Genomic DNA, 14,170 nt, shown 5'->3' with positions numbered 1-14,170 from the left:
GGATATGCATTTCTTTACATCGGTTCAGTGTCAATGTCAAGTCCATACAAACTATCATTTGTTCCAAATTTTATTCAAGAGAATAAAATCACAATAGATTAGAAAACCATCAAATAATATACAAAAAACCCTCCCAGAGCCTGTCTATTCAAAACAAGGAAACTCACAGGAAAGCTTTAAAAACGCACAATAAAACACCTTCCTGATAAAACTGAAACTAACAAAAGAGTAGAGGCGCTCTTGTTACACGACGATCTTCCTAATGTACGTTTTAACAATTTGTTGCCTTTCTTGAAAGCAGTGTGCCTGGTGATTCCACAAATCGCTCTGATGCTTCAGAGGAACACCCTTTTGGGCTGGGGAGGAACCCAAACACTACCCCTCACACCTAGCAAGGAGAGCCCAGTAGCAGGGCCCAGTGGCCGGGCGTCGACAGCCCTGTGCTTGGCCCCGTCTCAGTTGAACCAGGTTGTGTTGAGCTGGGTCTGGTTCTTGATGCTGGTGTCCATTTTCAACACCTCCCTGATGGCCATGGTGGCGTAGGTGGAGGAAGGCAGGGAGAAGTCCATCCTCAGGGCCCGGTACTTACCCTCTGGAGGCAGGGAAGAAAAAGAGAGTGTGAGAGACAGGGGATTACTTACCCTCTGGAGGGAGGGAAGAAAAAGAGAGTGTGAGAGACAGGGGATGCACAGACAGAGAGAGACAGTGTGTCTACTACCGAGCACTTGTGCACTTCGAGCACTGACTTTCAGTGCTTAGGGCGCTTACACTGACAGAACCAGCAGGATTCAGGGCACTGAAAGTACCCGGATGGCACACTGCAAACGGTCCAAAAATGCAGTGTACAACGATGGACACTACTCGCCCTAAACGGGCGCCATATTGGCCACGTCACGGAAGAGGAGGAGCCTTTTCGGCAGCTTTTCATTTCATTTCTAAAATAATGGCGGACGAAATGACTCGCGAGCAGATTTGAGTCAGTCACTTCCGCCTTAGATTGGAGGGTGCCGCGAGCAGATTTGCGTCCGTCACTTCTGCCAAGTGGTTAACGTAAGTGTTCCATTTGAGACAGCACTAATCAGCGACGGAGTGCACTACAGATGTAAGTGCACTGTATTGCAGTGCACTGTATTGCAGTGCACTTCGTAAAGTGTTCGGTAATAGACACACCCAGAGAGTGAAAGGCAGACTTGTGAGAAGGGGAAAAGAGTGACACCTGGTGGAGATGAGGAGAACACCACGCCGGGACCAGCGTGATCAACAGGTGATCAACTCACCTGTGTTGAAGACCGGGGCAGGTTTCTTCTCCAACTTCTCGACGTCCGTGTGCACCAGGGAGATCCGGGGGTCGTCGTAGCGAATCACCTCCCTTCAGGAAGTAAAAGCACAGGGGATCTTTAGCCACGCGGAGCCCTGACGGTACTGACAGCAGCAGGGCTCCGGCCAGGCTCACCAGTGGACGTCGCTGGGTCGGATGATGACTCGGCGGTAGGCTCCGGCCAGAGAGTAGTCCCTCACTTTGTGCCTCATGTTGTCTATGTCCAGCTCATCGGCCGCCAGCATCTCCCTGTAGCCCTTCCCCACTACCAGCACACACACAGCACACACACAGCACACACACAGCACACACACAGCACACACACAGCACACACACAGCACACACACAGCACACACACAGCACACACACAGCACACACCACACATATGGACAGGATCACGTTTACGAATATACAAACGTTTTTTTGGACAAGGCTAGGAATCTCTGCGTGGTAGAATCCAGGAAGTGAGGCAGCAGCTTACCGTGGTGGGTGGGGTAGGGTTAGGTGAGGCAGCAGCTTACCGTGGTGGGTGGGGTAGGGTTAGGTGAGGCAGCAGCTTACCGTGGTGGGTGGGGTAGGGTTAGGTGAGGCAGCAGCTTACCGTGGTGGGTGGGGTAGGGTTAGGTGAGGCAGCAGCTTACCGTGGTGGGTGGGGTAGATGACGTCGAACCCAGGCAGGGGCATCACGATGTCATGGATGGAGTGCTGCTCTGCCTCCTCTGCAGACAGTGCAGACGCAGTGCCTGGAGGGAGAGCACAGAGACACATTTTAATCATCTGATACTATGATATCATCTATCATAGTATCAGACACACACACCTCCCCTGAGGACCAGGTCCCCCTCCACAGCCTTGAGACCGAAGGCCTCTATGCGCCGGCTGACCATGGTGTTCCACACGTAGCTCTGGTAGCTGTGGATGTACATCAGGCGGTTGTTCCGGGGGATCTGAGGAGAGACCAGACACACGCGACCGGATGTTACCAGCCTCGCCTGAAACACGGCAGGCTCACAGCATAGACCAAGTCAGAGTTCTAGAGCAGTGGTCTTGAAGACGTATTAGATGGAGGGAGAGCTCACCAGTCCGAAGGCGGTGATGATGTTGTTCTTGCCGTGCATGGAGAGCCCTCGCAGCAGCTGCCCCTCCACACAGCGTTTCACCGGAAGCTTCCTCAGGGCGGCGTCGGGGTCCTGGGACTCCGCCCACTCTTGCCGACAGCGTACCAGGAAGCTCTTCTCCGCTGCACCGGGGAACAAAACACAACCCTGCGGTCTGCATTACAGTATTACCGTCTGGCGAACACACTCCCAAAGACCGTGTCACCATGCCAACACCGGGAAGACAGAAATGCTTCACCTCCAGATCGGGGTTTGAGGATGAGGTCCACCACCTCGCTCCAGTTGTTCTGCAGGATGGCCCTGGGTCCAAACACAACACAACAGCCTGGTCAGTCTCCTCATCGAGCCATTGATCTTTAACAAGGGGGTCAGGTGGCTGAGCGGTTAGGGAATCAGGCTATTAATCAGAAGGTTGCTGGTTCGATTCCTGGCCGGGTAAAAAATGACGTTGTGTCCTTGGGTAAGGCACTTCACCCTACTTGCCTCGGGGGGAATGTCCCTGTACTTACTGTAAGTCGCTCTGGATAAGAGCGTCTGCTAAATGACTAAATGTAACAATATCGCGGGTGGGTTATGGAGGCGTGTTGGTGTGTGCGGTCCCGGTCGTGGTCCTACCTGCCGACCATGTAGGTGGGGACGGCCGTGGTGCCGAAGCGCTGCATGCCGTAGTAGTTGAGGAAGCCGGTGTCTCTGAGGGACGTCATGGCCTGGAGGATCTGCTCGTCGGTCCCTGTCACGTTCCTGAACACGACAGGTGAGCCAACCAATCACAGCGGGGCATTTCCAAAAGCAGCTTACTGCATTTGTTTTACGAGAAATATTACGGGATTCGATGTTCAATGTTCCACGTCACTGGTGTGAAGTGTATAAATTTATTTCCATGAATGGTGCGTATAGTGTTGTTACTAAATATACATACGTCATAGTTTTGGTAAGTCTATTGTGGATACAAGCGCAGATTTTCTCACCTCCAAAAACATTCGTTAAAGCTGGTCTGAGTATTCAGATTAAGAAAAAAAGCAAATAAATAATCCGCCTAACCTGATGACGACAGTGAAGTGATTCCCCTGCAGTTCGCCCAGCTTCAGAGGGTGGCTCTTGTAGAGGAAGTTTCCCAGCTTGAAGTTCATGAGGCACTTGTTGAGGTGAGACAGTCTCTCTGCCGTTATCCTGAGGAAAGAACCGCAGAACCGTCACAGCGGCCTCAGCACAGGAGAGAGAGAACCGCAGAACCGTCACAGCGGCCTCAACACAGGAGAGAGAGAACCGCAGAACCGTCACAGCGGCCTCAACACAGGAGAGAGAACCGCAGAACCGTCACAGCGGCCTCAACACAGGAGAGAGAGAACCGCAGAACCGTCACAGCGGCCTCAACACAGGAGAGAGAACCGCAGAACCGTCACAGCGGCCTCAGCACAGGAGAGAGAACCGCAGAACCGTCACAGCGGCCTCAACACAGGAGAGAGAACCGCAGAACCGTCACAGCGGCCTCAACACAGGAGAGAACCGCAGAACCGTCACAGCGGCCTCAGCACAGGAGAGAGAGAACCGCAGAACCGTCACAGCGGCCTCAGCACAGGAGAGAGAACCGCAGAACCGTCACAGCGGCCTCAGCACAGGAGAGAGAACCGCAGAACCGTCACAGCGGCCTCAGCACAGGAGAGAGAACCGCAGAACCGTCACAGCGGCCTCAGCACAGGAGAGAGAGAACCGCAGAACCGTCACAGCGGCCTCAGCACAGGAGAGAGAACCGCAGAACCGTCACAGCGGCCTCAGCACAGGAGAGAGAACCGCAGAACCGTCACAGCGGCCTCAGCACAGGAGAGAGAACTGCAGAACCGTCACAGCGGCCTCAGCACAGGAGAGAACCGCAGAACCGTCACAGCGGCCTCAGCACAGCGTCCTGACCAGCTGCCCGGAGCCTTTATCAGACACAGGTAATACACACACACACGTCCCACCCAGAAAACCTGCTCCCCCCGACACTCCACCCCCTTTGAAAACAAATGTCCTCCCTTGCCATCCGCCCACAGGGAGAGAACACCACCAGTCCTCTGACCTCACGACCGTCTCTAAAAACACAACTTTAACCAGCACTGCCTCTAAAAACACAACTTTAACCAGCACTGCCTCTAAAAACACAACTTTAACTTTAGCCGGCTAAGCTATCTCCCGGATGGCTCTTGTGGTGTTTTAAGGAGTGGCTGTAACCAGGTCAACTCGGCTACAAAGGCGCCCTGGTTAGAACTCCCCAGAAGAATGTCCACATAGCAAATAGAGTACACCAACACAACATGGGAACGAACAAACAAATGCTGACGTTGACGTCGCTGACGTTTGATACTTACTTGAAAACGGCGATCTCCTGCACAGTGATGGCTCTCTTGTCCTTGGTTCCCATGTAGGAGAAGACATTAGGTCTGAGCCTAGGAAAGGGATGAAGACATTAGGTCTGAGCCTAGGAAAGGGATGAAGACATTAGGTCTGAGCCTAGGGAAGGGGTGAAGACATTAGGTCTGAGCATAGGGAAGGGGTGAAGACATGCAGTAAGTATCTAAAACACAGTAATCATAAGACACTTCTGTCTTAAAGAGTACATTTAAAATAGAATTTCTCAAAATGCAACTTGGGGTGTTGTGTTAAATCGACGACCGTAGAGGTCTTGTAGATGAAGGTTCGGTGTAAAAAGCAGTGCAAGCACTCAAACCTGAGGAACTTGGAGAGCACGTTGATCGCCTCCATGGTGTCCTTGTTTTCCTTGTAGAGGACAAAGTGGCAGAAGTTGCCACGGTTTTTGGGCCAGGAGTGTTTTCTGGGAGCTTGTGAAGGGAAAAGACGGCTGTGAGAGAACCGTTCTTACACACAGAGTGACCGATCATCTTCAACAGTACACCTCACGTCCTAACTAACCACAGTTTAACAGGTAAGAAAACAGGACACCAAAACCATTTCAAATGTACCCTGACTCCATTCCTTCTCTTTTACCTACGGAAGATCTCTTGAATTTGTGGGCTAGGCGCTTGCTAACACCTAAAACAACGTCATCTCTGGAGATGACGAGTCAAAGGCCAACTTTGCCTCTCCCTCTCGGCAGAGCGGACGAGAAAGGCTTACCTGCAGCCGTTTTGACCTCTGTCCACCCAGAGATAAGCAAAAGGAGGATAGAAGAATGTTACTAAATGATGCTAAGTACCTCAGACAGACGGGTGGGGAGGTCAGCATGCAGATGGCAGCAGAGAGCCATGTCTTACTGTCTCAGTACAGCAGGAGAGCACCACACAAGGCAAGACAGCCATCGTCTGGGTCAGTAAGAGTTTCTTGCCTCTTTGTGTGCATCAAAAAGACACAAAGAACTGTGTCTTCCTTAGTGCTACTACAGGAGATCCCCCCCCCCCCCCCCCATGCACACGCTGGGGTGTTTTGACTGGTGATTAAGCTGCTTTACTGAGAGGTTGAGATCCAGATTTGGGGGCGTTTCACGAGCCCAGAGGCCGTCGTTTCAGTCCGGTCTGGATCTTAAGCCAGTGTCATGCAGATGGGTTGGCCTGGCACATGCACCCCTGTAGCTGCAACACCACCTTCCTCCGACCCCAAACATCACCACAGGCAGCTGAACACGTTGAGACCAGGATGGATAGCATGCACCAGAAGTCTTTGCAACCACCGAAGAAGACATTTGAGTCTAGGGGAGCACAGACTGAATTATTCCAGAAAAACGATCATGGGCACATTTAAGGCTCCCCTCTTGTAAAGATGCTATAATGGTGCCCCACCCAGGGGACACTAAACATTGTTTTCATCATTCAGAAAACGAACAGGGTGGTAGAAATATGAATTCAGGGCAATTATCAAACCACAACCAAAAATGTCGTGCTACATGACTTAATGTCTGATACTAGAAACCTGCAGTCTGGTACCTGCCAGAGCTCTCTTCCCAGCCGCATGGTAGGCCACGATGAACTTCTTGCCTTCCCTCTCCTCTGTCTTGGTCTCCAGGCCTGGGTACTGGGTCTTGATGGCTTTGTGGACCAGGGTTCGCTTCTCTTTCGTATCATCTACCACCTGTGTGAAACCAAACGCTGCATGTTAGACAGAAATCTTTTAAATGTGTCCACGGAGTAGATTAACCAACTAGTGCTCTTCTTTTGCTACTCGTCTTTTTAATTAGTATTTCGTCCCCCCCCCCACACACACTTTCATGCCTCGACGTAGCCGTTTGTGTGCCTTGTCATACGAACGCCATTGTCCTGAATGACCTGTGTTTGACGGTAGATACATAAACCATGTGACTAACCCATGTGACTAACCCATGTGACTAACCCATGTGACTAACCTCAATGGACACATTCCCTTCCTTGTTCTTGAAGAGTTGAAGTTCCCCCAGCTGCTGCTTGTGTTCGTCTGAGAGAACCTCCGTCTCCTGCTCCGGTTCCTCGACCTCCGGAACCTCCTGCAGTGCAACAGACCCCGACATGACATGAACCGCCTTCATGGAATTCAGTTGAAAGTATTTCTTTGGGGCAGGGATGACGGGTATTGCTCACCTCAGGCATGGGGGGAATGGACAGGTCATCCAGTTGCACCCTCTTCCCATCTCGGTTGATCTCGTGCACCACAAAGTCAGAATACCTGAGACACAATAAAACATGATTATGCACATAATGCATAATCATAATAATAAGAGAGAGGGAGAGACAGAGAGAGACATGCAGCAAAGGGCTGAAGCAAGATTCAAACCCAGGCCATTGTGATAAGGCCTCAGCCTACATGATACGCGCACTTACCCGTTGAGCTACCACACACACAAATCTGTGCTCACCGTTCTTTCAAGATACCGGAGAACCCCTCGTGGTCACTGACAAACTTCAGAATCCCCACGTCTATCTCGGTCAGCCCATGCTTCATCATGTCTGCAAACGTCTCCCCATCTGGCTCCCCCTCTTCTTCCTCCTCCTCCAGCCCCTCCTTCACCCCGGCCGCTGGATCTTCATCTTCCTCCTGGGCGGGACTGTGGGAGAGCCTTCCGTTCTGCTCATCGGGATCCACCTTGGGCCTCTTGGTGCTGTGGCCTGGCTCTCCCCCCGGGCACGTCCTCTTCTCTCCTGCTAGAGCAGGGGGCAGCAAGGGCTCCAAGTCCTCCATGGGGGTGAAGCTGGAGGCAGAATGAGGCAGGAGGCAGCCTTTAGTCAACAGCAACGTACTCATGTAACATGTGTTTTTGTGTTTCTCTCGCCATACTGAGCATGTTGAGATAGTTTACCTTCTCAACAGAGATGGAAAGAGGGTACAAATGGATGGCTTTACCCCTGAGGTTTGGCAATGTTATGTTTGTGACTGTAATACTCACAGCTTGTGATAGAAGGGAAAGGGGTAAAAATGGAGCTGGGGATAACTGGCTGCTGTCAGATTAATCCTCCAAAGGCTGTGTCCCTGATACTTAAACCGGATGAGAGACGTAATGGACCTAGGATAGTAAAAAAGGCAGTTCAAGTAAATACTGTCACGAGAGAAAAAGGTAATAACGTTAACCTATTAATATCTTCAACAACATCCCAATTCTCCGCCAACAACTGCAACTATACATTTTCTCCCAGCTATTGTTCGCAACACTAGTGACCTTACTATTGCAACAACGTAGCACCGAAAGTTCCATGAATGCAAAGATTTTCAGCCCGTTTCTTGCTAATATTTATTTAAGACTGTCAGGTAATGTTGGCTTTCTGGTTTAAACATAATATCTACACAGTTGCACACAGTGCGAAAGGTAATTCTTATGACCCCTATCTAAAATGAGGTAACTTCAGTTAAACAAGTTACCACCGTTAGCACACACAGCGCGCTCAACACAACCGTAGCTTAGCACAGCCCTGCAGAAATCATAATACAGCTAGGCTAGCGGTAACATGTTAGCTGAATACGGCTTACTTAAATGCGCATACATTAGCACAATCCAACAGACAATACAACCAAACAAAGATGTTTCAATGCCATTCACTGGTTTACCTGCAGCCAAGGTTCAGTAAAACAGTGCGTACAGTGTAATACGCCAGTCTTACTCAACACGTGTGCTCACTGAATTGCGGAAGTTGTCATGCTCTGAATCCCCACCCTTTGGAAACACCCATTCGATCAATTTAATGTCAGTCATCGAACTTCACCCTCTCTCTACAGAACATTTATGAATAAACTCATCAAATATACAGTGGCCAATCACATAAGCTAAGACTAAACATACCAATTTATAAATGTATGCCTTGAAATGGTAAACAGATTCTGTTTGGCCAAAGAGATAAATATTTATGAAAAAATTATGCATATATAGGCTACCTGCTGACTAGGGATGAGGGGTTTATAACCAACTCCCGGGCCCCTGCAATTCAGCGGCAGGCTGGGGCCAGTGCGTCGTTGCATGGCTTTAAATAATGTCTATGAAATTACTTCGGCTAGCTATTTTCGCGTCCTTATGAGCTAAAGGTAGAAACCAGTGTTATAAAATAACAAGGCATCTTCACAGCATGGACATCATTCGCAGCTCTGAGGTATGGATAACTCGGTAATTTATATATCCCCGCCGAGTTTCCCGCTCACCCGTACCCTGCCTGTCCGGTGCCAAACACCTGAGGTTTAACCAAGGTGTCGCCAATAATAAAACACAATGCGTGACAGTTGTGCGCGGCCTCGTGGTACCACAGTGCTCGAGCGCGCCTCCTCCTCCTGACGACAGAGGGAGTGCGCGCTCTCCGAAAAGTGGAGAGAGGAGAGCGAGAGAACCCGGCTGCTGCTGCTGCCTAGCTCGCGAGCTGCCAGTGCTGCTGGGGAAGGAGGAAAACATCATGAGCTCCAGGAAAGGTACGTTATTGTGTTTCCCTTTCCCTAAACACGCACGCCAGTTTCAACTGTCTTGTGCATGTTAGAGGTAAAATAAACCCTCCATCGCGTGCGTGGGGTCTACGGATTGTTTTGTTGAACGATGCTGAGACCGGACCAGCCAGCTTAAGACCGATGTGTTCTTTCTCTCTGTGCCTCTGTTTATGCCCCTCTCGGTGCCCGGACGTCGGTCATGCCTGCGCGTGAATATAATCTCCCCCAGTGATGGCCATCCAAGCCCGCAAGAGAAGGCCGAAGGGAAAGAAAGACAAGACTGCCCACCGGAGGTAAGCAGGGCGGCGGTCCAGAGTCCAGTGGACGTGGACTGTGTTCATGTGTTTTTTGGGGGTCTCGGAACGTGACAGTTTCCTTGCCTTCCAACATCAAGAAGCCACGTTTGTGGAGCATGGAATCAGCCCACCGTGGCGACATGGCATGGGGGCCAGATTATACCCTTTATATCGCAAAAGTCACACAGTTTACTGTGAGGGCGAGAGGGCAGGTGCTGGAACCGGGATTAGAATTGGCCTCTGCGGATCGCGTCCAGCGATTCTGGGCGGTCCAACGGTATGGTGTCGAAAGTTGCCATTGGCAACGTTCCGCGGCGTCGTGTCGACGGATCGGTATTTCTCGCGCCTGTTGTGGCTTGTTCCTGTTTGAATAATCCCCTAATAAACCCTGCACTACCTCTGTGCCTTTAGCTGAACGCCTTAAGCACTTTTACTGACCGGCAACCTTCTCTGAGAGACGGGAGTTACATATAAGACCAGACACAGATGTGACAGCTTTCCTTGGCCTCATTCCATGGCCTTATGACATGCACTGGAGACGGATAAACAGGCCACGCGATTACAACATTTGTCGGCTTATGGCAGTAGACTATTCGTGAATCGTAGAATTGCTTGTCTGCTCCGTTTGTCTGCTCTCCTGGTGAAGTAACAGTGTACGGTTCAAGGCACGTTGTTATAAAAGCGAGTGTTTGCTACTGCACGGTGCTCGAGCCGGTGTTAGTTTAGGCAACTCTTAGATGAAGCGCAGCGGTTGGTGTGCACACTTGCACGCGGCGCAGTGGCTCTGTAAAGTGCATGCGAATTGGTCTGAAAAGAGTGAGGCTTGTTCACGGCACAATTCTATTGGACCGACGTCACCGGTAGTCGCTTGCATCAATTAGGTGATGGTTCTGCCCCCCCCACCCCCCCACACACACACAAACACAAACACACACACAGCTCTGTGGAAGGTACTAGAATCATTCATATTTGTTGGTTCAACACACATCACGGACCCCTCCCTCCGTACTCAAATAATTCGCTAACATGTTCTTGCCTTTCTCAAACCTAAATTATTTGTTTTACAAGACGGTATTATTGTGTCTAAGCCGCAAAACCTTTCGAGACGCATATCTGAAGAACAAACCAATAATCGACACATTCAAAAGTGTGGATTACCTTTTTTTTCAGGGACTCGTGCAACTCTTCTGCTGTGTACAGAAAAAAGTACGTCTTTGTAGAAACACACTTCAACAAGAAGAGGATTCATTCACTTGTGGTCAGAAGTAGTGGAATAGGATTTGAGAACGGTAGCATCAGACATGACTGGAAGTGCTTACGCACACACACACACACACACACACACACATGCACGCATACACTACACACCCAAGCACCCATGTCCTGTCTATACAAAGAAAAAGGTAAACAATCTTCAATATAACACACCCTTAAATCCACCCCCACTAAATCCCCCCCCCGTCCCTGCGGGGATGCCCCTCCCTCATCTCATCCTCCTGGCCTAGCGACTGATCCCTCCACACCCCCCATGACCCTCCCCTCCCCACAGCAGAGAGTAGAGCCGACAAACACAGCTGGGAAAGATAGAAACTCCCTTCATTGATAATAGAACATTGTGTTTACTATAGAGCCTGTGCAGGGTGTGGAGGAGGGCTTGCGTGTGGGGTGAGAGGGTGTGCAGGGTGTGGAGGAGGGCTTGCGTGTTGGGTGAGAGGGTGTGCAGGGTGTGGAGGAGGGCTTGCGTGTGGGGTGAGAGGGTGTGCAGGGTGTGGAGGAGGGCTTGCGTGTGGGGTGAGAGGGTGTGCAGGGTGTGGAGGAGGGCTTGCGTGTGGGGTGAGAGGGTGTGCAGGGTGTGGAGGAGGGCTTGCGTGTGGGGTGAGAGGGTGTGCAGGGTGTGGAGGAGGGCTTGCGTGTTGGGTGAGAGGGTGTGCAGGGTGTGGAGGAGGGCTTGCGTGTTGGGTGAGAGGGTGTGCAGGGTGTGGAGGAGGGCTTGCGTGTGGGGTGAGAGGGTGTGCAGGGTGTGGAGGAGGGCTTGCGTGTGGGGTGAGAGGGTGTGCAGGGTGTGGAGGAGGGCTTGCGTGTGGGGTGAGAGGGTGTGCAGGGTGTGGAGGAGGGCTTGCGTGTGGGGTGAGAGGGTGTGCAGGGTGTGGAGGAGGGCTTGCGTGTTGGGTGAGAGGGTGTGCAGGGTGTGGAGGAGGGCTTGCGTGTTGGGTGAGAGGGTGTGCAGGGTGTGGAGGAGGGCTTGCGTGTGGGGTGAGAGGGTGTGCAGGGTGTGGAGGAGGGCTTGCGTGTGGGGTGAGAGGGTGTGCAGGGTGTGGAGGAGGGCTTGCGTGTGGGGTGAGAGGGTGTGCAGGGTGTGGAGGAGGGCTTGCGTGTGGGGTGAGAGGGTGTGCAGGGTGTGGAGGAGGGCTTGCGTGTGGGGTGAGAGGGTGTGCAGGGTGTGGAGGAGGGCTTGCGTGTGGGGTGAGAGGGTGTGCAGGGTGTGGAGGAGGGCTTGCGTGTGGGGTGAGAGGGTGTGCAGGGTGTGGAGGAGGGCTTGCGTGTGGGGTGAGAGGGTGTGCAGGGTGTGGAGGAGGGCTTGCGTGTGGGGTGAGAGGGTGTGCAGGGTGTGGAGGAGGGCTTGCGTGTGGGGTGAGAGGGTGTGCAGGGTGTGGAGGAGGGCTTGCGTGTGGGGTGAGAGGGTGTGCAGGGTGTGGAGGAGGGCTTGCGTGTGGGGTGAGAGGGTGTGCAGGGTGTGGAGGAGGGCTTGCGTGTTGGGTGAGAGGGTGTGCAGGAGGGCTTGCGTGTTGGGTGAGAGGGTGTGCAGGGTGTGGAGGAGGGCTTGCGTGTTGGGTGAGAGGGTGTGCAGGGTGTGGAGGAGGGCTTGCGTGTGGGGTGAGAGGGTGTGCAGGGTGTGGAGGAGGGCTTGCGTGTTGGGTGAGAGGGTGTGCAGGGTGTGGAGGAGGGCTTGCGTGTGGGGTGAGAGGGTGTGCAGGGTGTGGAGGAGGGCTTGCGTGTTGGGTGAGAGGGTGTGCAGGGTGTGGAGGAGGGCTTGCGTGTTGGGTGAGAGGGTGTGCAGGGTGTGGAGGAGGGCTTGCGTGTTGGGTGAGAGGGTGTGCAGGGTGTGGAGGAGGGCTTGCGTGTTGGGTGAGAGGGTGTGCAGGGTGTGGAGGAGGGCTTGCGTGTTGGGTGAGAGGGTGTGCAGGGTGTGGAGGAGGGCTTGCGTGTGGGGTGAGAGGGTGTGCAGGGTGTGGAGGAGGGCTTGCGTGTTGGGTGAGAGGGTGTGCAGGGTGTGGAGGAGGGCGTGCGTGTTGGGTGAGAGGGTGTGCAGGGTGTGGAGGAGGGCTTGCGTGTTGGGTGAGAGGGTGTGCAGGGTGTGGAGGAGGGCTTGCGTGTTGGGTGAGAGGGTGTGCAGGGTGTGGAGGAGGGCTTGCGTGTTGGGTGAGAGGGTGTGCAGGGTGTGGAGGAGGGCTTGCGTGTGGGGTGAGAGGGTGTGCAGGGTGTGGAGGAGGGCTTGCGTGTGGGGTGAGAGGGTGTGCAGGGTGTGGAGGAGGGCTTGCGTGTTGGGTGAGAGGGTGTGCACGGTGAGTTGATGGGAAATGCTGCTCCTCGCAGCTCCAGTCTGATGGATTTCTTACAACACGGCTGTGCACTGGATTTCCATCTACAAAATCGCTGGTGGTCGCTTCGCCTGGCCCTTTAAACAGATGCTAGGCGTTCTGAAGCCTTGGCACTCTGTGTTCTCTGCTAGGTGTAACTTGTTCTTGATGCTCTTGATAGCATCTTAGACACAGCAGTTTTATTGTGTTTGATCGGAGTGCTGAGCAGAGCGTGTGTGTGTGTTTTGGAGAGCGGAGGTGTGGACCTCTAGTAGCAGAGATCACACCACTGTAGAAAGACAGAATTCCCATCCAGTTCACTTTTCCTATCCAAGCATCCCTCGATTTAAAAGGTTCTGATGTGAACATGAAACCCACACAGCACGTGTTCACCTGCAGGGGGCAGTGTCCCTGCAGCAGTGGAAGGACACAATCAAGGTGTTTTTATAGTGGAGAATCACGCATTACACCTCATCTGGATCTTGTTTGGTGTTCCACGGTTGCTGGATCATGTTGTGCATACGGTAGTCCTGCTCTCTCTCTGGCTAGTGCTACTACTGCTCAACATGGAGCCTTCATTATTCAACGTGGGGTGAATTCATAATTTAGAGACAGTGTGAAGGTAGAAGCCTATGTTAGCTTAAAGAAGGAATTGTCTTTGACACAAGACAACAAGGCTAAAGCGTTCTGTAAAAAAAAAGACTTTACATTAACTTGATGTAGCATTGCCAAATATCAAATTTTGAAGTCTTAATTCAGAAGTCAGTTGTATCGCTTATTACCAAAGTATTACAGCTTCAATAAAATGTGTTATAACTCAATGGAACAACCCAGATGTATGGTGTCATCTGAAAACTGCTGTCGTTGCTTCAGCTGCAGTGATAGATGGATACATATATTGAATAGTCCTTTTTGAATGTATTTGAGTGCCATACAGCAACAAGCCCTGTGTTATCTGTCTGTTAGCACTGTCAAGGCGTGTAGTGGAAGACCCTCTAC

General features: G+C 52.0%; 2 protein-coding genes across 2 annotated transcripts in view; one reads left to right on the top strand and one right to left on the bottom strand.

Annotated features, from left to right (window-relative positions):
- Window positions 1–57: 57 nt before the first annotated feature.
- pus7 (pseudouridine synthase 7) lies at window positions 58–8,597 on the bottom strand. The gene is made up of 17 exons (XM_062461056.1): window positions 8,440–8,597; window positions 7,784–7,900; window positions 7,256–7,588; window positions 6,981–7,065; window positions 6,770–6,886; window positions 6,354–6,498; window positions 5,144–5,255; window positions 4,785–4,862; window positions 3,478–3,606; window positions 3,052–3,177; window positions 2,675–2,736; window positions 2,398–2,558; window positions 2,139–2,265; window positions 1,960–2,061; window positions 1,454–1,583; window positions 1,278–1,369; window positions 58–592 (listed from the first exon to the last, which is right to left on the bottom strand). Exons 3-17 carry the CDS (start codon window positions 7,576–7,578, stop codon window positions 456–458), a joined length of 1,926 nt encoding a protein of 641 aa, XP_062317040.1. The 5' UTR covers window positions 7,579–7,588; window positions 7,784–7,900; window positions 8,440–8,597; the 3' UTR covers window positions 58–455.
- A 564-nt stretch (window positions 8,598–9,161) lies between these two features.
- The window catches only part of LOC134020810 (SRSF protein kinase 2-like), a 47,347-nt gene continuing 42,338 nt past the window's right edge, over window positions 9,162–14,170 (top strand). The window contains 2 exon segments of the mRNA XM_062461066.1: window positions 9,162–9,285; window positions 9,527–9,590. Of these exon segments, the coding sequence (XP_062317050.1) occupies window positions 9,270–9,285; window positions 9,527–9,590 (80 nt within the window). The 5' untranslated portion in view covers window positions 9,162–9,269.

This window comes from Osmerus eperlanus, chromosome 5 (assembly GCF_963692335.1).
Source record: "Osmerus eperlanus chromosome 5, fOsmEpe2.1, whole genome shotgun sequence".
Lineage (NCBI taxonomy): Eukaryota > Metazoa > Chordata > Actinopteri > Osmeriformes > Osmeridae > Osmerus > Osmerus eperlanus.
The sequence above is the reverse complement of the archived record's forward strand: the minus strand, read 5'-3'. Positions and strand labels throughout refer to the sequence as shown.